This window comes from Patagioenas fasciata, chromosome 14, assembly GCF_037038585.1.
Source record: "Patagioenas fasciata isolate bPatFas1 chromosome 14, bPatFas1.hap1, whole genome shotgun sequence".
Classification (NCBI taxonomy): Eukaryota; Metazoa; Chordata; class Aves; order Columbiformes; family Columbidae; genus Patagioenas; species Patagioenas fasciata.
This window is the reverse complement of record NC_092533.1, coordinates 3,702,098-3,724,373: the sequence shown is the minus strand read 5'-3', so window position 1 is coordinate 3,724,373 and position 22,276 is coordinate 3,702,098. Positions and strand designations below refer to the sequence as shown.

The 22,276-nt window shown below is 59.2% G+C and overlaps 2 protein-coding genes across 4 annotated transcripts; both read right to left on the bottom strand.

Moving 5' to 3' along the window:
* Positions 1-1,379: 1,379 nt before the first annotated feature.
* On the bottom strand, positions 1,380-17,069 carry GRK6 (G protein-coupled receptor kinase 6). Of its 3 annotated transcripts, none has more exons than XM_065849413.2 (16): positions 16,961-17,069; positions 13,594-13,689; positions 10,899-11,011; positions 10,514-10,591; positions 10,140-10,240; positions 8,766-8,858; positions 8,392-8,455; positions 7,618-7,758; positions 6,759-6,949; positions 5,956-5,993; positions 5,727-5,816; positions 5,427-5,635; positions 5,013-5,150; positions 4,623-4,760; positions 4,328-4,462; positions 1,380-2,792 (listed from the first exon to the last, which is right to left on the bottom strand). In XM_065849413.2, exons 1-16 carry the CDS (start codon positions 17,010-17,012, stop codon positions 2,742-2,744), a joined length of 1,728 nt encoding a protein of 575 aa, XP_065705485.1. In that variant the 5' UTR covers positions 17,013-17,069; the 3' UTR covers positions 1,380-2,741. The 3 variants fall into 3 exon arrangements, with proteins under 3 accessions (XP_065705485.1, XP_065705486.1, XP_071670753.1); XM_065849414.2 differs by having other exon boundaries at positions 6,759-6,903; positions 7,629-7,758; XM_071814652.1 differs by lacking the exon at positions 1,380-2,792 and adding an exon at positions 2,799-3,532.
* Positions 17,070-20,712: 3,643 nt separating this feature from the next.
* LOC136107861 (alpha-2Db adrenergic receptor-like) lies at positions 20,713-22,211 on the bottom strand. Its single transcript, XM_065849221.2, has one exon. It carries the CDS (start codon positions 21,882-21,884, stop codon positions 20,862-20,864), a length of 1,023 nt encoding a protein of 340 aa, XP_065705293.1. The 5' UTR covers positions 21,885-22,211; the 3' UTR covers positions 20,713-20,861.
* Positions 22,212-22,276: the final 65 nt, after the last annotated feature.

Genomic DNA, 22,276 nt, shown 5'->3' with positions numbered 1-22,276 from the left:
GCCAGGGTGAGGGCGAGCAGGGGGAGCCAGGCCTCCGGCCCCACCAGCACCGGGGGCCGGGAGCTGCCTTCCCCTTCCCCACGGCAGCGGGGGGAGGCAGGCGGGGGAGCGGTCCCCGAGCCACATGGTGGGCTGGAGGAGGAGCCGTTGCCCAGGCAACAGCTAAGAGCATCCTTCACCCTTGAAAATCGTGTGCCCGTGCTGCCTCCACAGCCCCACAGCTCGGGGCATGGCTCAGGACTCCTCAGCACCTCGAATGCCCACCTGGAGTTGCCCAGGCCATGCTGTGTCCACAGAACCCAGACCCTGTGGCTCCAGTTGTGCACCAGCACCCCTGTGCCCAGACCCTGCTCCCCCACAGCAGGGACAGGGATGGGGAAGATGCACCCCACAAAAGCCAGGGCTGGGACACTGCTGGGTAAGGGGGGAGCTGAGGGCAGGCAAAGCCCTTTCCACACCACACTCATGGCTTGGCCACAGGCTGCCCACAGAGCCACGCTGACCGTGTGACAGACACCACTGACGTGTTGGTGACCCCAGGACCTCTGTGCCAAGGTGCCACAGCCCAGGCAGTGCCAGGAGGCTGACATGAGCATCCCTGGCCGGTGCGGTGGGAGCAACAATCCCCGGGCGGTCCCCATCCCCCCACTCTGCCTGTCTTCCTTCCACGGCTGCTGAAAATTCCTGGATTTTACCCCAAGATGCCCCCTCCGAGTGTGAGAACTCCTCCTCGCCTGCTCCCATAGCAACTGTTCCCTAGCTACCCAGCCACACTTGCTATTCTCATCCCTGTGCAGCTGTGTGCGGCCCCCCCGGCACTGCGCATGAGGCTGCCGACGCTGCTGCCGGCCCTGGACCCCAACCCCCCTCCCATCAGCCCTGAGCACGCTGCTCCCCCTTGGTGACTGTCCTGACCCTAACCCTGCTCATGCTGCGTCTCCAAGTCAAGGGGCTGTCCCCTGGGCTAAGGGGGCAGCGCTCAGTGCGGGCACAAGGTTCACCTCTGCACGGCTCCCCCCAGAGATGCGATCCATAGTGTCTGGAGGGCAGCAGGACTCTGCCCCCAGCCCCACACACCTGTTACAGCCCAGAAGGGCAGATGGGAGTGGGGGAACATGCCCCAAAGGGGACCGCAGCAGACTTGAGCATCCCAACAGCATGAGGCCTTGTGCCTGTCATGCCCCTGCAGCAACTCAAACAGAAGCCACCAAGGGCCACCAGCAGTCCCTGGGGCTCAGCAGCAGCAGAGCCACAGCAGTCCAGAAACAGGGTCCCTGCTTCTCCCCTCCTTACAGCCCCCAACCCTGGACAGCCTGGAGCAGGCTCCCCCCGATGCTGCAGCAATGCGAGGCACGGCAAATCATACACTTAACAAAAGGTTAAAAATTTAAATACTCTCCAATTTTAGTGCAAGGCAAGCGAATGATACCACAGGTCCAAGGAGGTGCTCAGCCCCCCTGGGGTACTGGCTCAGAACGAGCACGAGGCAGCAGCACGCACACATGCAGGCACACACGCGTGTGCGTACATACACACAGAAGAGACGAGTTATTGCTCGGGACACAGCTGGGATGGGTGTGCACAAGAAGGGACAGGACAAGCAGGACAGAGAGGGGGGCTGAGCCCCATGCTGCTCCCCAGGAACACACAGGGTTCCAGCCCCTCCACTCCCACCCTCAGGCACAGGAGCACCTGTGGGGACACAGGCTGAGCCTCGCTCACTCTTGGGTCACAGCTCACAGCATGACCCTGGAATCCCTTTACCATGGCTTTGCTCCCCAAGAGCAAAGCTCCTTGTGACACCAAGCTAAGCCTGGGGACAGCAGCATCCCCAGATGGCTGGTCCAGAGCTGGTGGGACTGTGCTGGGGCCATCCCGTGCCACGCCGGGGAGCAGACTGAACCTTTGGGCCCAGCAGGTGCCACGGGCAACCTGCTGGTGCCCTGGAGAGGGGGCCGGGATCAGCTCCCCAGAGCTGGCAGCATGTGCGAGACGAGGCAGGAGGAAGCAGGCTCCGGCAGACGGGGAAGCGGGGATGAAGCAGTGACGCTCTGCTGCCAGGATGCAATGGTAAATGCTTTGGCACAGCCATTTCCTGTGCCTCAGGGCTGAGCAATGGACTCCGCTGGAGCCAGGGTCACCTCAGCATGGCCAGAAAGGTCCAGGAAAGATGCTTTAGACACCTCAAGGCACAGAGGCCTCTGCCCAGGACTCCCTGGTACAAAAGCTGGGACCGTCACTCCCCCCATAGGAGGACATTTGTGCCTGTGACAGGGTGGGGGCAGTGCAGGCCCCCACCTATAGATTAAAAACCAACATATGATATGTACAGACCAACGTATATAAATATACACCAACCCTGCAGTGCCGCTTTGGCACTGTGGAATGTGTCAGCAGAGCTGCTCCAGCCTGGCCTCGGCCCACGCTGGCACAATCGCTCCCCCTCTCCCCGGGCCCAGGAGAGGAGCGGCAGCCGATGAGACAATCCCAAGTGGCAGATTCGGAAGGGTCCAGGTCTGTCCTGGGGACGAGGGCTTGCCCACAGCCAGAGATACCTTGGCCCGAGCTGTGTGCTGCCACCAGCTCTGAAGCCATCCTCACAGTCTTCAAATACAGATGAGTAAAGCTGTAAACAAATCCACCTTGTGGAGCCGCTGCTACTTTTGTCCTTCAGGCTGGGCTGTTGTTCTGCAGACTCAGAGAGGCAAAGGGGTCCCAGAGGCTGGAGAACAAGCTGTGCTCTACAGCCGGGTGGGCTCTTCGTCACTGTCGCTGCAGTTTCCACAACAGTCCTGAAGGCAGAAGGGCAAGGAGAGGGAGGAGGGAGAGAGGAGCACAGCAAGCAGAAGGTGAGCACGGTCACAAAACTCAGCCTGCAGCTGCTCTCTGGCAGAAAAGGGCCAGGCACCCCTCGGCCTGTGCATGAAGAGCTACATGGAGGCAAGGGGCTGGAGGGGACCCCCAGTTTGCAGAGGAACAATCAAACTGCATTTGGGGGTTTGGCTCTTGGCGGACAGACTGGTGAGCACACAGCTGACTGGCTCAGAAGCTGGGAAGATGGGCTCCATGGACTACAGGGACCCAGCTCAGTGTCAGCACAGCCCATCTGCTCCACTTGGGGCTCAGCCGGCTGCAGAAGCAGCTGAAGCCCTTTTTGCTGGACTGGGAGGGAGTCTGAGCACAAGGCAATGCCAAACCCTTCATGGTTTCTCAACCCTTCTGTGTGTCCTGGACACATGAAGAGAGGAGTGAAGGGAACTTCCCGCAGCCCCCTGGGAGCGGAGCTCCCAGCCGCAGCAGCGCATGGGCAGCTTTGGCTCAAGCTGAGGACAAGGCCTCCCCCAGGAAGGCAGTAAGAGCAGGGAAGCGGGATTAGTGGCTCAGGGAGCAGTTAGAACAACAAGCAGCTTGTGCTCTGCTGGGGGAAGGGGTCAGACACTGAAGGACAACACTCCTCTTTCCCAGATCTTGCCATGTCCGCGGGCCACCGGGTATTTCCCTGAGCAGAGCAGCCAGGAGAGACTGCTCACCTCTGGAAAGAGAAAACACGTGGCAAATCACAGCTCAACCCCTGCCACAGGCAGCTGCCTGTCCTCTGACAGGCCCTGCCTGCCTCAGGAAGGGCTGGGAATCCCAGCCCAGAGCTGGCCCTGGCTTGGGCAGCCCACTGAACAGTGACACACAGCTCAGAGCTCGTGGTGGAAGCCAGAGTCAGCACCGGGCAGCTGAGAGTGGGTCCAGAGCCAACCACACTTGAGTCCCACAGCTGCAAGCAGCTGTTGGGAGGCAGCAGCCCAGACTTTGCCAGTCCTGGAAAGAAGGCAAAGACTGTTCTGGGCAGAGGAGACAGAAAGGCAGGCAAGCCCAGAGCAGCTGCGAAACGTTTCCGTTCTACTCATCCCTCGAAAGCGCTGCTCTCTCTGCCTGCTCAAGATCTGGCAAAAAAACTCTGGGGAACTCAGGAGCCCCCACAGCCCATCCCAAGAGCCAGGTCTTCTTCAAGGATGGTATTATTCATGGAGGAAGGGAGCAGCCTTGCTACTTCAGTGCCTTCAACAACACCCCTCTGCCTGTGTGATCGCAGCACATTTAGCTAGGACAATCCATCCCAGCCCCCTCGACTCCCCCAGCACAGGGAACACCAGCCAGGCAAGGGCTGGCTCCCTGCAGCCTTGCTTGGGTTCCCCTGAGACCCCTGGGGTCCTGTGGCCCAGCACAGGAGACTCTGCCTGCTGCCCCCTCGCGCCCGCCTCCCTGCCAGATTTGCCTGCTACAGGCAGGAGCAGGATGACTGCTGCTAGAGGACCTGCTGGGCAAACACTCTTACCTGTCTGCTGAATAAGCGCTGGAGTAACCCTTTTTTGGGCTGTGGAGAAGGCTGCCCCTTCCAGTCCAGGTCTGGGGGCACTGTGCCGTCTGTGCTAAAGACATTCAACTCCTTAAAACACTCCGTCTCGATCATCTGGAAGAGGGTAAAGATGGTTGCAGCAACTGCCACACAAAGCCTGTCATGGAGAGCTCAGCAGAGCGCAAGAGCAGCAGGGACAGCACGAACCCTGCAGGACACTGCACTCAGCCACAGTGGGCACAAGCAGGAGCAAAGACCTGTCCTGCAAACCTACCTCGTTCTGCCAAGGAATGGGCACACTTCCTGTAGCAAACTTCTGGTAGAAGTCATTGTCCGTGGGCTCCAGCTCCACCCCTTTCACTGTGGAGAACTGCTCAATGTCCAGAACATCCTTGCAGTAGATGGCCTGGGGCTAAACAGCACAAAGATTGCTCTAGCGCCAGGCTCCATGACGATGCCACCACCTCAAACAACTGTGGCTCGTGGTCAAGCTCAGGTCCCTTCTGCCTGCAGCCCAGAGCTTGCATGAGCCCCATTCCGCCAGGCTCCCGAAATGAGACGGAAGGGGACGGGTGCTATCTCCTCAGGTGGGCCACTCGAGGGTTCGTGCTTCCCTTGACAGCACCATTGGCTAAAGGGGCCAGGACACGGAACAGTCACTTACATCTGGCTTGAAGGGGGGGTCCAGCATGCCCGCTTCCAGCCTCCTGAAGTTGAGGTGCTTGAAGAGAGGGTGCTCCTTTACTTCCTTGGCCCCAGCTCCCCGGCACCCCAGGCGCTCCAAAGGGTCTTTGCACAGGAGCTGCAAACACAAGGAAATCAGTGTCCCGGGTGGAGGGCACTTTGGGCACGGGCAGCCCTGAGGTCAGCCTGGCTCCCGCAGCGTCTCTAGGGACAGCAGGGCCTGCCGGGCAGCTGGGGGGAGCGAGGAGTTAAGGCACTCTCGACCCTCCTGCGCTCCCTTATCAGAGACAAGGGACCCCAGCTGCCATCAGCACCTCTGCAGGGAGCAGCTTTGATGTTCTCCTGCTGTGTGCAAAGAGGTGGTGGGAGCAAAGGGACAGGGACACAAGCGTACCATGGTGCAGAGGGAACGGGCGCAGGGCGAGAACTTCTCCGAGTACTCCTCCTGCACTTCCTTCACCAGCCGCTCCACCTCCTCCCGCTTGATCTTCTTCTTGCGCTGCTGGAAGGGGGACTGTCCCTCGATCATCTCGTACACCAGGCAGCCCAAAGCCCACCAGTCCGGGCTGAACGTGTAGCGCTCATTCTTCACCACCTCTGGAGCTACATAGGTACAGGGGTGAGGGATGTGTGAGGGCAGGGAGAGCGTGGGTGCAGTCAGAGACCAGTTTTTGATTAAATCATGGCCACCTACCCATGTAGCCAACTGTCCCCACCCGGCCCTTGATGGTTTGGCCCTCTGGCACGTGTACAGCCAGCCCCAGGTCTGAGATACGGATGTGACCTGCAGAGGAGCGGGTGAGTTAGCACAACAAGGTCAAGGGACATTTGCATTTGAAGCTGCTAAGAACACAGAGTAACCTGTTTCAAGCACAAGAAGAGACCAGGACCCAGGCCCAGGGCTCCTCTTCACCTGCACTCACCGTGGTCATCCAGCAATATGTTCTCTGGCTTCAGGTCCCTAGGAAGGAAGAGACTTGATTAGCAAGAAGCCAGCTGTCAAAGCAAAGGACATGAGGAACGGTGACATCTCAAGAAGTCACAGATAAGCAGCAGAGGGATGCAATGCCCCTCCCTCGGGCACACAGATAATCTTCCCCTCCCCCCTGCCCTGCAAGCTCTCCCCTCCCAGGCAGAGGCCAGGCACGACAACCTTCACCCCTCGGTGAGGAAGCAGTGGGTGTGTGCCTGATTCCCTCCTTGCAGGTGCAGAACTCACTACAGGACAAGATGTGCAAGAGAGAAGGAGCAGAGGCTTCTTCTGCTTGTCCTGTCCCAGGGCAAGGCACAGGGTATGACTAGAAGGGACCTTCTGCTCCATGTTCAGCCATATTATCCCTAACGTGGCATCACACAACCCGCTGAGTACAGTCATACAATTAGCTTGTTCTCCTCCTGCCCAGCTCTCAGTCTGGAGGGTTTTGGGCAGTGTACCCTCCTTTGTTCTAGTGTCAACACTGCCCAGCAAGTTAAGCACCCAAGTGCCTGCCCTGAGGTGTTCCCGGCACAATCACATCCTGTTCTTGGTGATCCAGTGCCAGAAAGCCAAGCTAAGCTTCCCCGTGCTTTCTGTTGCTGATCTCCACTCACCCAGCTCTGCACTGCTTTCAAGCCTGAGCTTGTTTTCTTGAGCAGACAGACCCGGCTGGGCTAGTAAGAGCAGCAGGAACCCTCTTGCTTCTGCAGCCTGTACAAGGTCTCCCAGCAGGGACCAGGCAGTGTGTACCTGTACACTATTCTCTCCTGGTGCAAGTCCTCCAGGCCACAGCAGATCTCAGCAGCATAGAAAGCTGCTCGGGGCTCCTCGAAGCCAGCTTCTCCCATGTGGTAGATATGGAACTTGAGGTCCCCTCCATTCATGAGGGTCAGCACTAGGCAGAGAGCATCTTTAGTTTCATATGCATAGGCTAAGCTCACCTGCAATTCAGGGCAGAAAGGCTGTTAGAAGACACAGCTGGAAAGGGTGGTGCCAGCACTCTGACGGGCACTTTGTCACCCAAGCAGCCGCTCAAGGGCAGCAGGACTGGCCCTTTGCCAGCGGAGGAGGAACTGTGCAAACCCAGGGAGGATGTGGGAGTGCCCAGCAGCCCCAGCACACCCCCAGCTTTCCTCAGACACCATTTCCCTGAGCCAGAACTGCTCCTCGCCAGGGCGAGCAGCACCCACCAGCAACCCCCGGGGCAGTTTCTGATGAATCCTCCACAAAGGGAGGTTTCAGGCTGTCCGCACCACAGTGCAGGCAGGGAGCTCCCCACCACACAGCTCAGGGCTAGGCTTCCGCCCATTTGGCTTCCTGGAGACAGTTTTTGCTGCTTTCTTCTGCCCCAGAGGCAACAAGGTGCCTGTGAGACCAGATGGGTGTTTGGGCCTGACTTTGGGGACATTTACAGCATTTTGTGGAGGCAGCAGGAAGTCCTGCCAGAGCCCGGCCTTGCAAGAGATTTGCAGCCACCAGGATCCCACCACGTGGGCAGGACCTGCTTCCTCTTCTCCCCACGGGTTGAGGAGCACAGAGGTGTTGGGCTGTCTGGTTGGAGGAAGTATCAACCATCACAGCAAAGTGAGAGCAATTCCCATGTACTTACTACAAACCTACTGTTCACTTTTTCCAGGATCTGTTTCTCATTCAGGGCCATAGCCTCTCCCTTCCGCTTTTTGATCCGTTTTTTCTCCAGCTTCTTGCAGGCGTACATCTTCCCCGTGGCACGCACTTGGCAGGCACAAACCTGGAACAGGGGGACAAGGCTCAGCACCCTCCTGCTGCCACTTCCAGGGGGGGTCTAGGTTCTGGTCTCAGAAAGAGGTACAGGAAGGCAGACGTCCCTGTCCGCACCCCACTCTGAGGTTAGTGAGAAGTCTCTTGTCAAAGCAAGGACACAGAGAAGAGCGACATCTCCAGATGTCACAGATAAGCAGCAGAGGGCTGCGATGTCCCTGCCACCTGTAGCAGCACCATGGGTGGTGCCTGGGAAGACAGAAGGGCCACTCCAGCAACAGAAGGAAGCCTGACAGTGATAGTTTTCAGGAGAGAAGTTTCCCCTGCCAAGACACTAGCAGCAGACCTGGCTCTGCCCAGGCAGCGGCACACACCATGGGACTCATGTTACCTGCCCTGTGCAACACCTCCCGTAGCTCCAGCACCTGGCAGGAGGGGAGCTCCTGCCCCTCAAAAGGGAACTGGGAGCTCATGCAATGCCCACAGCACAGCAGCGCCCAGCGCAGCCCCCCAAGCCAGCAGCACCTGCCTCCAGGCACTGGAGCAGCTCGTGCTGCCCTGATGGCCAACCCAGGTCTGCATCTGCCAGCGGGCAATGGTGACTGCTTGGTACCTGAATGCAGAGGAAATGCTGGTCACTCACCTCCCCAAAACCGCCCTTGCCCAGCACACGGTACTGGCGGAAAGTGTTTTTGGTCACTGGCTGCCTGTGAGGCAAAGGAAACTGGAGTGAGATGGGAGAGAGCAGGGGCTGAAGTCCAAACCACCCCAGTGCCCTGGTCTGTGAGACTGCAGCTTGCCCCAAAACCCCTGCTCAAGCAGACCATGCTGCCGTGTGAGGCAAGCAAGGCTGGGGCTGTTGATGGTGCCAAGACAGGACCTTGAAGGAGAACAAGAGCAGACAGAGGCCAGGCTCTTGGCTCTTGCTGTGGCCCAGCACGGGAAGGAGCCCGAGGAACCCTCAGGCAGCCCACGCGAGCAGGGTGCAGGTCTCCCAGAGATGCCAGGGAGCGTTACCGTTCCAGCCATTTCCACTGCAGGAAGCGGTTGAAGTACAAGCTGTCGAGGTAGTCAGCAAAGGGAGCCACACTCAGGTAGTCATGGATAAGCCTAGGAGAGAGCAGAGCCAGTGAGGGTCCTGAGAGCTGATCACAGCTGTGAAGAAAGCCAACAGTCCAAGGAAAGAGGAGGTGAGCAGCCCCAAGAGCCCCTTTACTTTGCTGTCCCCTCACCCAGCCTGGTGCTGAATCACCCACATGGCCCTGGCCCAGAAAGCCCCCACTCCAGGCTAAGCCTGATGTAAAAGGAAGGTGCACTGGAGGCGCTGCTGTGACAAACACAGCACCCTGAGACTGGGCTGGCACTGCTAATTGCGGCCTCTCAGCACCAGCCCAGGCTGTGGGACAAAGGGGGACAATGGGACTCTTTGCAATTGCCCCTCTGCTCACAGAGCAAATGCGCACACAAGGCTGTAATCAGCTGCTGAAAGCTGCTCAGAATGTTCAGCACCAGGCGCTGAGTTGTTCACTTTCAGGTGAATATCCAGCACAAAAGGCCACGGGGATCCTGGTCAAGAGAGCTAACTGCCTTGGTGAGCGGTCCCAGGGCTGCCCAGCGGAGTAAGGAGCCTTAGACACAGCATCCACACTGGAGACATGCATCAAGGAGAAGTGGATGGGCTCTTCCCTTTCCAAAGCTTGCCAAGAGCAGGCAGGGCCCAGCCCGGAGGCTCCGCATTCAGACAGCGACACCAGCTACCACACACAGCTACCGCTCCACAGAAGGCTGCAGCAAACCCATTGCCACAGTCCTGCACTTGATTAAGCAACGTGCTCCAGCTACTGCTCAGGGAGGGGTGGAGACCGTAAGCCCGGTTTACCTAACAGCTTCCGCTTTGCACCCGGAGCCAGGACCTCTGCGCTTCTGCCGCAGGAACAGAAGTGACCTGCAGCAACAGGCAGCGTAACCCAACCACAGAGGCCACATCTGTGGCCAGCGGGAAAGGACAGTTGGCACCAGGTCTGCAGCTGTCGGCTCTGCTCTATGGGTGCCAACGAGATCCTGGCACACAACTTGGAACAGCAGGGCCAGATGCTGAGGTTTGCTGGAACAGGGCCTTCCCACATGGCAGCCTCAGACCCACAGCAGACTGAGAGCAGTGACAGAGGTTTCTGCAGCAGCCTGTGGCTCCCAGAGCCCACGGGAGCTCCTTGTGTTTGCTTTCCTGTAGCTGTGCTGCAAACTGTCAGCCCAGAACTCCCCAAACCTCAGCCCTAGCAGCTGTCCTTGCTCTCCTGGAGGAAGGGACCACAGGGGATGAGGAGAGATGGCTGCAGCCTCTACTCCGTGCCGCGGTGCCACCTGAGGGCAGGCCCCAGTCCTCCAACTTACTTAGTGGATTCCTTGAAGAGCTCCTTGGAAGGTTCCTGCTCCAGCCTCTCACAACAGGCATCTACCAGCTGCGAGGGGACTTCAGGCACATGGTCCTCACTCTGGGGACAAAGGGATGGAGTCAGACACAGGGAGCAGAGCTCAAGGGTCCTGACAGGGAGGAGAAGCCCACAGGAACAGCACACAGGTGCCCCTCTGCTTGAGGGCCAGTGGGAAAAGCAGTGATGGACGCTTGTGAGGTGGTGAGGTGGCTCTGTACTCTGCTCCCACCATCCTGCCCGGCACATTTGCTGTGGCAGGACACAGGTAATGACAGCTGTCAGTTTTTCAACCGCCCTGCTGCTGCAGGCAGCAAACACTACCCTCTTACTCACATGTGGCTTCAAGTACTTTTCAATCAGGTGCTGCCCGCATTCCTTCCGCTTCTCATCTGGAGCCACTTCGTACCCTGCCTGCACAGAGCAAACAGCATGAGGAGCAGGAACTGAGCCCTGCAACTGGGCAGCAGCTGCAGAGCAGCAACACCCTATGCCCAAGGCTTTCCTGGCTTTCCTGGAAAACCAGATCTCCAGCAAACAGCTCCCTAAGCAACGGCCCAGCCCTGTCTTAGAGAAACCGCAACTCCCCCATTTTTCCTTCAGTAAAATCCTATGTGCCCAGAAGTACCTGGCACAGCCACTCAGGGCCAACTGGTCCATGCCCAGAGTACTGAGAACATCCTCACCTCCCCCAGTGAAGCCCAACGGGTTCTGTTCTTACCACGGCATCCAGGAACTTGATGCAGCGTGACAGCTCAGGTCGTGTCTCGCAGAACTGCCGAAAGAGCATGTGCCCGATGGGCTGCTTCTCGCACAGGCTGTGGTAGTCCCGCTCTGCAAAGGTGGAGAAGATCCCTCACTGCTGCAGCCCTGGCCTGCATCTCCCACCAGCCTGAGACCCCCAGGAAAGGGAAATGCACCCAATGGGGACAAGAGGCATGACTGAGCTTTTACATTCCACTGTGGAAGATCCTCTTCCTTGGAAGAGGTTTGAGCTGCTGTTCTGTGCAGCCTGTCTCTCTTGTTTTTAGCAGGGACCTTGGTATCTCCTGCTTGCCTGGAGGCTCTCTTCTCAACCTCTCCCCACAGAGATCGACTGGCTACTCCAGACACACAACTTTCCTTGGAACAAGAGGAACACACTGAGCTCATTTTCAGGCAGATCTTCCAGGCCAAGAGTTGTTCTTATGACTCTTACAAACCACTCGTATTCCCAAAGGCCCTGCTAGAAGCAGCAGCATCAAAATGAGAAGCAGCTTTTCCAGAGATGCCTGTTAACGCTGCTCACAGCAATTAGACCCTCCACTCCATGGCACAGCCATTTGCTTGTATGCCAGCTCCTACTGCCCTCCGGAACTTGGCTTCCCTGTCGATTCCTCCTACCCTCTCTGAAGTCTGGCAGCCCAGGCACAAACCCCTTTGACTACCCAGAGCACTTCCAGTCCTCTGCTTTCTTCCTTCCCTTCCACTCACAAGATGTTGTCTGATCACGAGCCAGAACAGAATTGTGTCACAGCTATTGCCACCAAGGGCTGCTGGGGTGCAGATGTGCAGCCATCCGCCGGCGCGCAGGGGATGTTCCAGCGCTCCTGGGGCTGGGCACTGCCGGCTTCCCCTCCTCGCACAGCAGTTTCTCCCGAGGAAGCTGCGGCTTCCTGAGGGTGCACGAGAGCGCAGAGACCGTGGGGCTGTGGTGGGGGAGGAGGTGGCCTCGCCAGCTCTGCCGCACCAGCCGGTTTCCTTGCGTCTGCAGGGGAAGGAGTTCCCTTCAGCTGGGAGGACCGGAGTTAGCTGAGGTGAGATCAGAAGCTTTCGGCCGCCCTCGCCGCTGCCCAGGCCCACACGAGGGTGTTCCCTGCGGTCAGGGCACACAAAGCTTAATTCTGCAGTGGGCAACCAGCCCGCCATGGCTGCAGGCCTGCCAAGCCTCTGGAAATGCCTTTCTAGCAGGCCGCGAGGGGAAAATGAAACCATTCCAGCCAAAGAGTGACCCAAGCATGAGGAATGGGGCCACCTTTACCGTGGAGAAGCTACACAAGGCAGCTGTCACCTGGGCCAGCACCTCATGAGAGGTGGGCAGTGTCAGCCAGCTGCTGGGAGGGACCTGCCTCCCAAAGCATCACAACATCACTGTCCTGCACAGTGGGACAGCAGAGACAGACAGACCACAGACACCAGCAGAGGGGCAGCACAACAATGACGAAGTTCAGTGCTGGAAAACATGTCATGGCCCCCACAGGAAGGGTGGCCATGGGCAGAGGATGGACACCAGCTGAGGGAAATCTCTGCTGGGGGCACACAAGTCTGAGAGGCAGAGAGAGGTTTGGATGGCCAAGATGGGAGCTCCAAGGAAAGCCCAGAGCTGTGTTCAGTCCTGAGAACTTGCTCCAGAGAAGCAGTTTGTAGCAAAACCAAGGCGAGAGTCTCCATCTGACCACACTTAGCTGCAAAACCGGTCCTAAGAAGTGGTGCGTGGTGTGCACAGCAGCAAGGTGATGCACAGTGGGCACCAAGATGTTGTGAGCTTGCAGGTTAACACGTGGATGAAGGAGATTGAGTTATTCCAAGTGCTACAGGCCCCTGTGCCTTCAAATGGAATCACTCCTCTTCTTGGAGCTGCCAGGACCTGGAAAACCTGGGCAGGGCAGAACTGGGGACTGGAGCTGCAGAAACTTCCCAAACCCACTCAGCCCAGTGACACCTGCTCTGAAACAAGGCCAGTGCTGCTCCACTCTCCAGCTGGCAGCTGGATCTGGAGTGACAACTCAAACAAGTGCTCCCCTTCCCAAGAAGCAGAGCGTTCCCACCCTCCCTGCCTCAAAACAATTTCACACAATTTCAGGGCCCAGCCTGTTGCACAAACAACATTCAAACCACGAAGAATACGAAGTGCAGTATTGAAACAACAGGCCAAGCCCTGCCCAGCTGCACCTCATCCATAGCGCACAGCAAGAACCCAGTTTTGCCTGAGTAAAGCTGCTGGATTAATGATAGAAGCTGAGGTTTGCAGAGCAGGGCTGAATCCCAGGGCAGGAGCCCAGAGGACATTTGCAGGACCTTTATTTATGCAAAGGCACCCCAGGGTGATGCTCCAGAGCTCCATGACACCAAGCAGATTTGTGTGCACAGAGAAGGTGGCATTATCTCCAGTGAAGCTCTTCACAGTCTAGAAAGTGTGCAGGTACATCAACAGGGATTATCTGGCAAGCACCACGCAGTTGTGACTTAGCCACCTATCGTTTCTTCTCTACACCCTGAGCTCTGAGTGATCCTGGCCAAGTTTTGGCTGACACACTCCCCATTATATGTCCCTGACCCTCATGGATTCAACCTCCTTCAGGTGTACCCGGCTTTGGGGGGCATAACACCCACCCACCCACCCCGCTCTGGAGCTCCTGCCCGGCACTGCGTCTCACCAAGGGTTTGGCGAAGATCCTCGCAGAGACTGATGTGGGGGAACTGCAGCATCTGGCGCCATTTCTTACTCTTGCCTTTCCGGTTTCCGCCACCACCTGCAGGGCACACAAAATCGGTACGAGTTATGAAGCAAGGCTGTCTGGTTGTAGCCTCACCTTGCCAGGACCTGAGAGAGGAGACACCCTCCGTCCATTTACATGAGCAAGCCCGGGCAATGAACACAAGACCGAAGTGGCACCGCTGTTTCCTGGCTGGTGGAACAAAAGCTTTGGAGCCAAAGGAAGTGGATGGACCAAACCGCTCTGGCTGCTGAATAAAGTCCCAACCTAGAACATGAAGACCTTTCGCCTGGACATCTCAGTTAGGTTGTATATAAGATGGGAGAATCAGGGCAGGAGAGCCTAAATCCACTGCTTGCACAAGTTCTTGGCTCCCAGGCCTGTCCTCAGGACCTCTGCATAACTAATCACCCCTCCAGGCCAAGCCTTGCTGGTGTGAAGCTCTTCCTGCTGTAGTAATGATGTTCATGCCACCTACTCATTCCAGACTGATTGCTTACTCCAGGGAGGGGCTCTCAGAGAGAGGACCCGAGCTGGGAGACAGGGCTCTCATCCCTGCTCCACAGACAACTCATTGCATCGCCCGGGGCTTCTCACTTCAGTTTCCCACCTGCGAAGTGGGGACACTCCCACCCTTCTCCAGAGATAAACCAGCCTCAGAAAAGCAAGATCCAAGAACCAGATAGCATTCCAGTTTCAGTCGCTGGAGTAAATGCCCAGTGCTGTAGGACAGGGTGGGAAAGCTTCTAGAGAGACCAAAAAATTTACATCATAGCAGGCACTAAGTACTGAAATACTGATTGCTGGGATCAGCCGCCCTCCAGGGATTGCCTTCCCCCACCCTGCACACACCTCCTTTTGGAAACACATTAAACCATCCTGTTGAGTTGGGCCAAAGGCTTTCTGAAGCCAGGGGGGTGTTGAACATCATTTATCAGCTCTTGAGAAACAGTTTCATAACACTTTCCTCCAGTGCAAATGCAATTCAGCCCCTAATCCCAGATACAGTCCCTGGGCATCCAGCTCCTCGTTGCGCAGGAGGCCTTGGTTGGACAGACGGGTGGGACGGGGCCATCGCAGCCGCCTGCCACAGGGCCAGCCCCAGGTCTCAGCCCCTGGCTCCCTGTGGGTCGCTGTGCTGCCTGTGCTCCGTCTGCCCTGCAGCAGCAGCTGGGCCGCACGATTGTACAAACGCAGGAAGGAAGTGACTCAAGGGTAAGCAGGGCTGGAAGAAACCAGCAGCACAGACACCTTGTCAGCCTCAGCTTGTGGCAACCAAACGGACGGGGACAACAAAGTGAGGGCACAGGAGGACATGCCACCCTCACCCCCAGGAGCGCTCAGTGAAAGGCAGTTGTGCCCCACAGCACCCGGAGGACAAGGCCCAGCCGCTCGCGTTTCCTCAAGTTGTTTGCTTTGAAAGGTGGCTCCAGCGCCATCACGCAGGGTTCTCCCCCGCCCTCGCGGTGCTGCAGCAAACAGCCCAGCAGTGAACTTGTCTCCTGCACACAAACCACCCAGTACCCTCGTTTCAGAGACGGGGAAAGGTGAGGGCCACCTCCACCCAGAGCTCATCACAGGGGAGCTTCAGGGCTTGGTAACACCACCAAGCTGGCCTGTTGTCCCTCTGTCAGAGGCCAGCAGGGAAGGGGGATGATGGGGGAAGGATCCTTCACCTTCCCTGGGCCAAACCCTCCAGGAAGAGTTTGAAGGAAACACAGAGCACGGTGACCCTGTAGCAGCAGCTGATGGTGGCCGTCAGCAATCCCCAAGGGTGATCCCAGCCCTGCACCTGGAGGCTCCCAAAAAGGCTGGGCTGGAACAAAGCACCTGGTGCTGCCAGACCCGATCAGCAAAATGGCTCTGTGCTGTCACACTGGCTGCCAGAGCTTGCCCCAGTGGCCACCACGGCCACGGGTGGGAGAGACACGGCCAGGAGCCCTGCAGCACAGGTGTGCCAGTGGATTGTACCTGCCTGTGCCCAAACTGCCCACCACCTGCCGAGGGGGAGCACTGGGAAGCAGCACAGCAGCCTCCGATACCTCGCTCTGCCTCGGCCACCAAACTGCTCTGCCAACAGCACCACAGAAGCCAGCCTCCTGGCCCCTTGGTCTACGGGACACAGGGCCTTGTAGCTTCAAGTCCCAAATATCACTCTTTGGTTTTGTCTGGATTTGATGTGGAAGCAAACCTGTCCATTACGAGCCATAACGTCATGGTCCACCACGGTCACTGTGTCTGAAGTATCGACACTAAGCTTGATTTTCAGGCAGCTCAGAAATGTTTCTGGCTGTGTAAATTTAATTTTGTTGCTCTTTGCTCCCACAAATCTAATCTCTAAAGCTCTCTAACTAGATTTCTGTGGACCCTGAGGCTCCAAAATGACTTGGTCTGGCCAGCTGAACACCGTGGGCCAGGAGAGACTGTACTGCCCTGCCACTTTACATGATCTAATGAACTCCCTGATGCCTGGCTGAATCAGATCTTCTCTGCAAAGGACCAGGTTCCTGTGTGACAGATTTCCCAGCACGGCTCCTCTGTGCCTTCTGCACAGCCCCACCGCTGCCTGCATCCCCGTGGAATCCAGCCATGATCCGGGAAGAAGCAGGAGGTTTGTGGCCCCGCACCAAAGCCCCTGGTGCTGAGCTGACCAGGGGCCAGGGCTGGTGTGAAGGTGGAGAAGAAGTGGTCACCACCACAGTTTCGGATCAGCCCTTGTGTGGGAAGCAGCGGTTTATCAGCCTGAAATCAGCTTTTTTCTCCCAAGGCACCCAGAGCTGGTTTGTCCCCTTGCCAGAGGAGCAGGAGCAGCCGCTGGAAGGGGCAGGGCTGGGGGTGGGGGCAGGCGGGGCCGCAGCGCTGAGCCCGCGGAGAGGCGGCCCTGGGGGAGCACAGCCCCCCTGGAGCACACACAGCACGGGGTGCTGAGCAACCCCCGCCTGCCGGAGCGGCGCCGGGACTTCGTTTAGAGCTCCGAGGCGGCCCCTGTGTCCAACCCGCGCCGCCACCTCCCGTTCCCCGCAGCGCCGCGGGCAGCGGAGGCCGCGACCCCTCGGGAGGGAGAGCCCGGGGCTGAGCCCCGGGGACAGACACCGCTGGAGCTCGCAGGCTGGGGGAGCGGACGCCGCTCTAGGACGCGTCCCGGCGGGCTCACCGCTCAGGCCACCGGCCGGCCGGCACCTCCGGGGCGCTGGGCTCGCTCGGCGGCCGGGCTCCCCCAGGCCGGGCTGCCCCAGCGCCGCCTCTGGCCTGCTACCTCCCCTCCCCACCCTCCCCCCCAGCCCCGGGCACCGGCGCCACCGCTCACCTTCGCGGGCCTTGAGGAGGACGGTGTTGGCGACGATGTTCTCCAGCTCCATGGGCCCGGGCGGCGCCGCCGGCTCCGCGCCGCTCCCCTCCGCTCGGCCCGCGCCCCACCGCCGCGCCGCGCCCCGCCACGCCCACCCGCGCGCAGCCCGCCAATGCCTGCCCACGCTCCTCCCGCGCCGCGTTCTCATTGGTCCAGCCCCCCAGGAAGCCTCGCCTCCTCCAGCGAGTCGATGCGCTCCCGTTGGCTCCGCGGCGGGCGGGTGTGTGGGAGGGCGGGGCGGGGAGAGAGAAATGCGCGTCATTCGGCGGCCATTGGCGAAGTCCTGCCGGGAAGAGAGAGCGGGTGCTTATTGGAGGGCGAGGTGTCACTCAGGGAGCACAACCGCCGCTCCGGGAACCGATTGGACAAGCGCCAACGGCGCCCACCTCTGCGAGAGGCCCTCCTTCCGCGGCATCTGATTGGGTGTGGAGCTGCCACTCCGCTGCTGACTGGGTTGTGATGGGGTATTTGGTAGGAGGTGGGGCCGAGTGATTGTTTATAAAGGAGAGCGGGCGGGGGGGGCTTGCCTAGAGTGGGAGGGTTGGGTAGGTGCTGAGATTGGTTGTCGCTGAGAGTTCGGAGGCGGGTAGGGAGCTGAGAGCCTCTTCGAGGTGTCCTGAGTTCCTCTGAAAAGCGGTTACATGTTTTGAGGGCCCGCTCTCTTTACAGTCTGGCCCTGTTTACCATTTCAAAGTTTGAGTTCTTGCTGCTCCTGCAAGCTTCTTCCCTCCATTGGTTTGCTCTAAAAGCTCCTTTTCCCCTGGTACTTCAGTTGGCAGCAGCTTTACCCCATCCGAAGACAAACTGTGGCGTGGGGACCTCTCCCTGCCAGCTCCCCAGTAAAGAAGCCATTGACTTATCTGCAGAGCTGTCCTCCTCAAGCACCCCTTGGTCGTCCCTCAGCCCTGCAGATGACCTGCCCGGCTCCCTGCTTCTCCTGAGTGTAAAACCACTCTTTAACCCTCTTACCCCTTAGCCAGTTGTGCCTGCCCCGCTTTCTGCTCCTTCTGGCTTCCTGAAGCAGATGTCACCTCTGCCTTCTGACAGCTCCTGTCTCTTGCTCCAGCCCATGAGTGATGCCCTCTGCCTCCCCCCTTGGGTGTGAGGTTGGTGGTGGCCAAGGCATGGAGGAGCATGTGGTGATGGACAAGTCCCTCTGTTGGCCTCTGCTGTCAGCCTGCTGGTGGGGACCAGCCTGGGCCCCTGAGCGCTGCTTGGCCAGGCCATGCTGGCAAGCAGGAGGGAAGAGGTTCATGTCCTCAGGCTGTAGCAAAGCCGATAATAGCACAAATTATTCCAAATGCTCATTGCCCGTGCAGTTGGTACTGACTGATCTGCCATGCCCTGGAGATGAGGTGTCGCATCTTCTGGTGATGAACCCACAGCGATAATGAGGAGGAGGATGAGTTGCCTCAGAGGTGATCTCCCGTGTCACTCTGCCACGAGGGATGAGCTCACACTGTGAGCTTTCTTCTTTTAGAGCTGCTTTCCTTTGAAAGGTGGCACTTGCTTATTTTGAGCTTCAAAGGCGATGACTTCGTCTCCATGCATTTCCTTGCTTAACCCTTAGGTTGCCAGTTTTGGTTTCCTCCCAGCTGATGTTTTCCAGCGCCATTCCCATCCCTGACAAGTGCCATCAGCAATGGGGTGCTGCTGGAGCAGCATGAGTGTCCAGAGGGGTCCTGGTGTTCCCAGCAGAGCTGCTGGCAGCCCAGGTGGTGCAACCAGTGCTCTGTTTTTAGCTCTGCGGAGGAGATGTGGCTGGAGAGGGAGGGCTCTGAACCCAAGCCTATCAGGGGACTAATTCAAAATAATCTTGAGAAATTGAAGAAACAGCCTGAAAATGCAGGATGCAATTCCATTCCGATGAGCACAGGTGCTGCAGCTGGGCAGGAGTAATCAGTGCTCAGGCGGGAGCCGCTTTCCCAGCGGTACTGGGATCACGGCAGCTCACGAGCAGGACAGGAATAAGGGTCATGCTGTGAAGGATTAAACAGACTTTTTGTACAAACTTGGTGGATTAAACAGACTGTTTGTACAAACTTGGAAGGAAAGGGCTGCTGTGAAGAGATGGAGCGATCTTCTTAACCAGTCTTCTATAGGCAGGATGATATGCTGGATGGCGATGCAGTGGGAGATGCTTGGTGGGGAAGGTCTCCCCAGAGCATCCCAGAACCTCAATAGTACCTGGGGTGACCAGGTGCTCCCAGACCCCACCCAGCCCTTGGGATTTGGTATTTTGGACGTCAGCCTGCAGATCCCTTTGGTGGCTCACATGTTGCCTCAATGCCAGCACAGAGAGTGTGTGATAACAACTCCTTGCCCAAGCTGGGGGAACCTGCCCCTCCTGCCCTGCAGCATCCCCTGCACTCCTGCCCAGGAGAAGGGACAGTGCTTGGTCCCCTGGTCAGCCCCAGTGGTGCTGGGCAATGGTGAGGGCAGGGTGCAGGAGCCTGGGCACCGTGGGGCCCCAGGGTGCTGCCCACAGGGCTGGTGCCCCTCGGGGACAGCTCCTGTCCCCCAGCTGAGCTGGCCTGGCCAAGCGTCCCTGGTTATTTTTAGTAGCAAAATGCTATTTAGATGTGAAAAGGCAAAAGGCGGCTGTGGGAGGGGAAGCAAGGCGGCAACGATAGGGCAGCTCCTTCCGCAGATGGTGCCAGTGTGGCTCCAACCGCCGGGGCCAGCCGCCTCCCGGGGGGTCAGCACTGGGCCCCCGTCCCAGCACGATCCCCGCTGGGAGCCTCCACTGGTCCCAGAGCTCATGCCATGAACCTCTGTGCATGGGGCCAGTAGGTGCAGGGGATGGCCCAGGGAACCTCACCGCTGTGACCGTCCCCGTCCCTTCCAGCCCCTTGGACCCCATGGCTGAGCTGTGCCCACCCCGGTGAGGCTGGCGTGGGCTGGTGGGGACCAGCGTTCCTTAGGCTCCAGCTCTCAGGCGCCGGAGGCTTTTTTTAGCTGAGTGAAAGTCCGATGTTTTGAGATTTTCTATTTTGAGCTGCAAAGCTGGAGAAGTGGAGCAGCCCCTGACCCCCCGGGTGTCTGTGTGAAGCGGGGCTGGGAGCCCGGCAGGGCGGGTGTGGAGTGGCTGCTGCTCCCAGGAGGATGTGGCTGCCCCATGGGTCTTTGACCCACAGACCCACGGTTGTCCTCATGGCCCCTCACACCTCAGGCTGTGCTGGAGCCTGTTCCGATGTGTTCCCATATCCCACGCTCTCCCAAGGGAGGACGGCCTTTCCAGCACCAGGATGTCATTCCTCCTTTCCCTCCTGCAGCAAGACCCTGGTGAAGCCCCTGAGCAGGATGTGGGGTGTCTCACCCCACTCCTGCCTCACTATGGGGTACATACGTGCCCCCACAGAGCCTCCATCGCATGGCACAGCTGTATGCTCACGGGCAGCCAGAGGGGACAGCCCTGGCAGTGGCACACAGGGCTCGGGCTGGGCTGCTATGATGGCACAACCAGCTCATCCCAGTGCTAGTGATGCTGCCACATGAGGGGCTTTTGTCCCCCCTTACAGAAGCTGTGGGTCCATGGCTTGTGGCCATGGGCACACAGAGGAGTTGGGGTTCCTGGCAGCAGGGTGGGTTGGCATTTACCAGAGCTGGTAATTTGTCACCACTGGTGGGTCACCCATGCTGCAAGCAGGGGTAGGTGGGGGGACGTGGGTGACGACAGGTGCCAGTGAGAGGCAGATGCCAGCCTCAGGCACAGGCTTTGGCCATGTTTTATTCAGCCCCGCGTTTCCAAAAGTACCTTGCGATGCACACTGGCACCACAGTCCGGGGTCTGCAGCAGGACTGGGTGCTGCTGGGGGTGAGCAGGGCTGGGGCCATGTCTGTGGTGTCCCTGGTGTCCCTAGATGCAATGCTGGCGGGGGATGGCGAGGAGCCGGCGGAATGCAGCGCGGAAGTCCCGGTTGAAGAGGGTGTAGATGAGGGGGTTGAGGCTGCTGTTGCAGTAGCCGATCCAGAAGAAGAAGCTGAAGAGGGGCTTGGAGACATGGCAGCCCTCCCCGCAGACAGCCCCCAGGCTGTAGGTGAAGAAGAAGGGGAACCAGCACAGCACGAAGGCCCCCATCACCACGGCCAGCACGACGGTGAAGCGCCGCTCCCGCGCCCGCACCAGCCGCTGTCGGCACAGCAACACGCTCTGGTGCTGGCTCTGGCGCCGCCGGCCGGGCACCCCGACCCCCGGCCCCTTTGCTCCAGCAGGGTGCAGGGAGCGGGCGGCGAGGAGGGCGGCTGTCCGCCGAACCGTCAGGTGGTAGATGCGGCAGTAGACGGCGACCATGACGAGGCAGGGGGCGAAGAAGGAGGCGGCGCAGGAGGCCAGCACGTACCAGGTCTCTTGGCTCAGCTGGCACTCCTGGCCTCCCGGCTGTGCCCGCAGCAGCGGTGGCAGTGCCACCAGGGTCGCTGCCACCCAGACCGTCCCGATCATCCCTTTCACCCGTCCGGGGCTGCGGCGCAGGTTGAGCCGGGCCGCCCGGGTGACGGCCCAGTAGCGGTCGAGGCTGATGGCGCAGAGGTGGCCGATGGAAGCGGTGCAGAGCAGCACGTCCAGCGCCAGGTACAGGCTACACCACAGGCCACCAAAATACCAGTAGCCCATCACCTCGTTGGCTAGTGAGAAGGGCAGGACAAGGATGGCCACCAGGATGTCCGCCAAGGCCAGGGACACCAGGAAGAGGTTCTGTGGAGCCCGTAGAGCCCGGCTGGTGGAAATGGCTGCCACCACCAGTGTGTTGCCCACCAGTGTGGCCAGCAGGACGGCCAGGGCGGCCAGCAGGATGAGCCCAGTGGCCGCTGGTGAGTGGGGGGCACTGCCGGTGCCACTGCCATTACTGGAAGCATTGGGGAGGGCACCAGCTGGCTCCATGCTGGCTCAGACCCTCAGACAGACAAAGACCCATGGGGCTGCCCCCCACCACACGCGCCCCACTCACCGCCCCACCACTTCTCATGGCACAGCCCCGGCATCACCGAGCCCCTGGGCAGTGTCCTGGCCACCACCACTCCCCTACTGACCCGGTCCAGCAGCAAGGTGGAGGTTGTCCTGGCCCTCTGGTCACCCGGCCAGGCAAGTGGGGCAGCAGCGGTGCCGGCAGCCCCTGAGCGCTCCCACGGCAGCACGGCTGGCTCTGCTGGTCCCAGCCCAGGAGGCGGCAGGCGGGAAGGAGGGAGGGACGGGCTTATATCACTGGCAGGAGCCCAAACATCTGCGGGCAGTGGGAGAAGCAGTTATGGCCAACGCTTAAAGGGCTCCTGCCA

Bases quoted from the DNA above. Each gene is read 5' to 3' on its own strand.
- GRK6 (XM_065849413.2), bottom strand. From the start codon at position 17,012: ATGGAGCTGGAGAACATCGTCGCCAACACCGTCCTCCTCAAGGCCCGC. The intron at 4,761-5,012 runs GTAAGTGACTGT...TGTGCTGTTTAG, and splicing joins ACCCCCCCTTCAAGCCAGAT to CCCCAGGCCATCTACTGCAA. The intron at 4,463-4,622 runs GTAGGTTTGCAG...ACCCTCTTCCAG, and splicing joins CCATTCCTTGGCAGAACGAG to ATGATCGAGACGGAGTGTTT.
- LOC136107861 (XM_065849221.2), bottom strand. From the start codon at position 21,884: ATGGAGCCAGCTGGTGCCCTCCCCAATGCTTCCAGTAATGGCAGTGGC.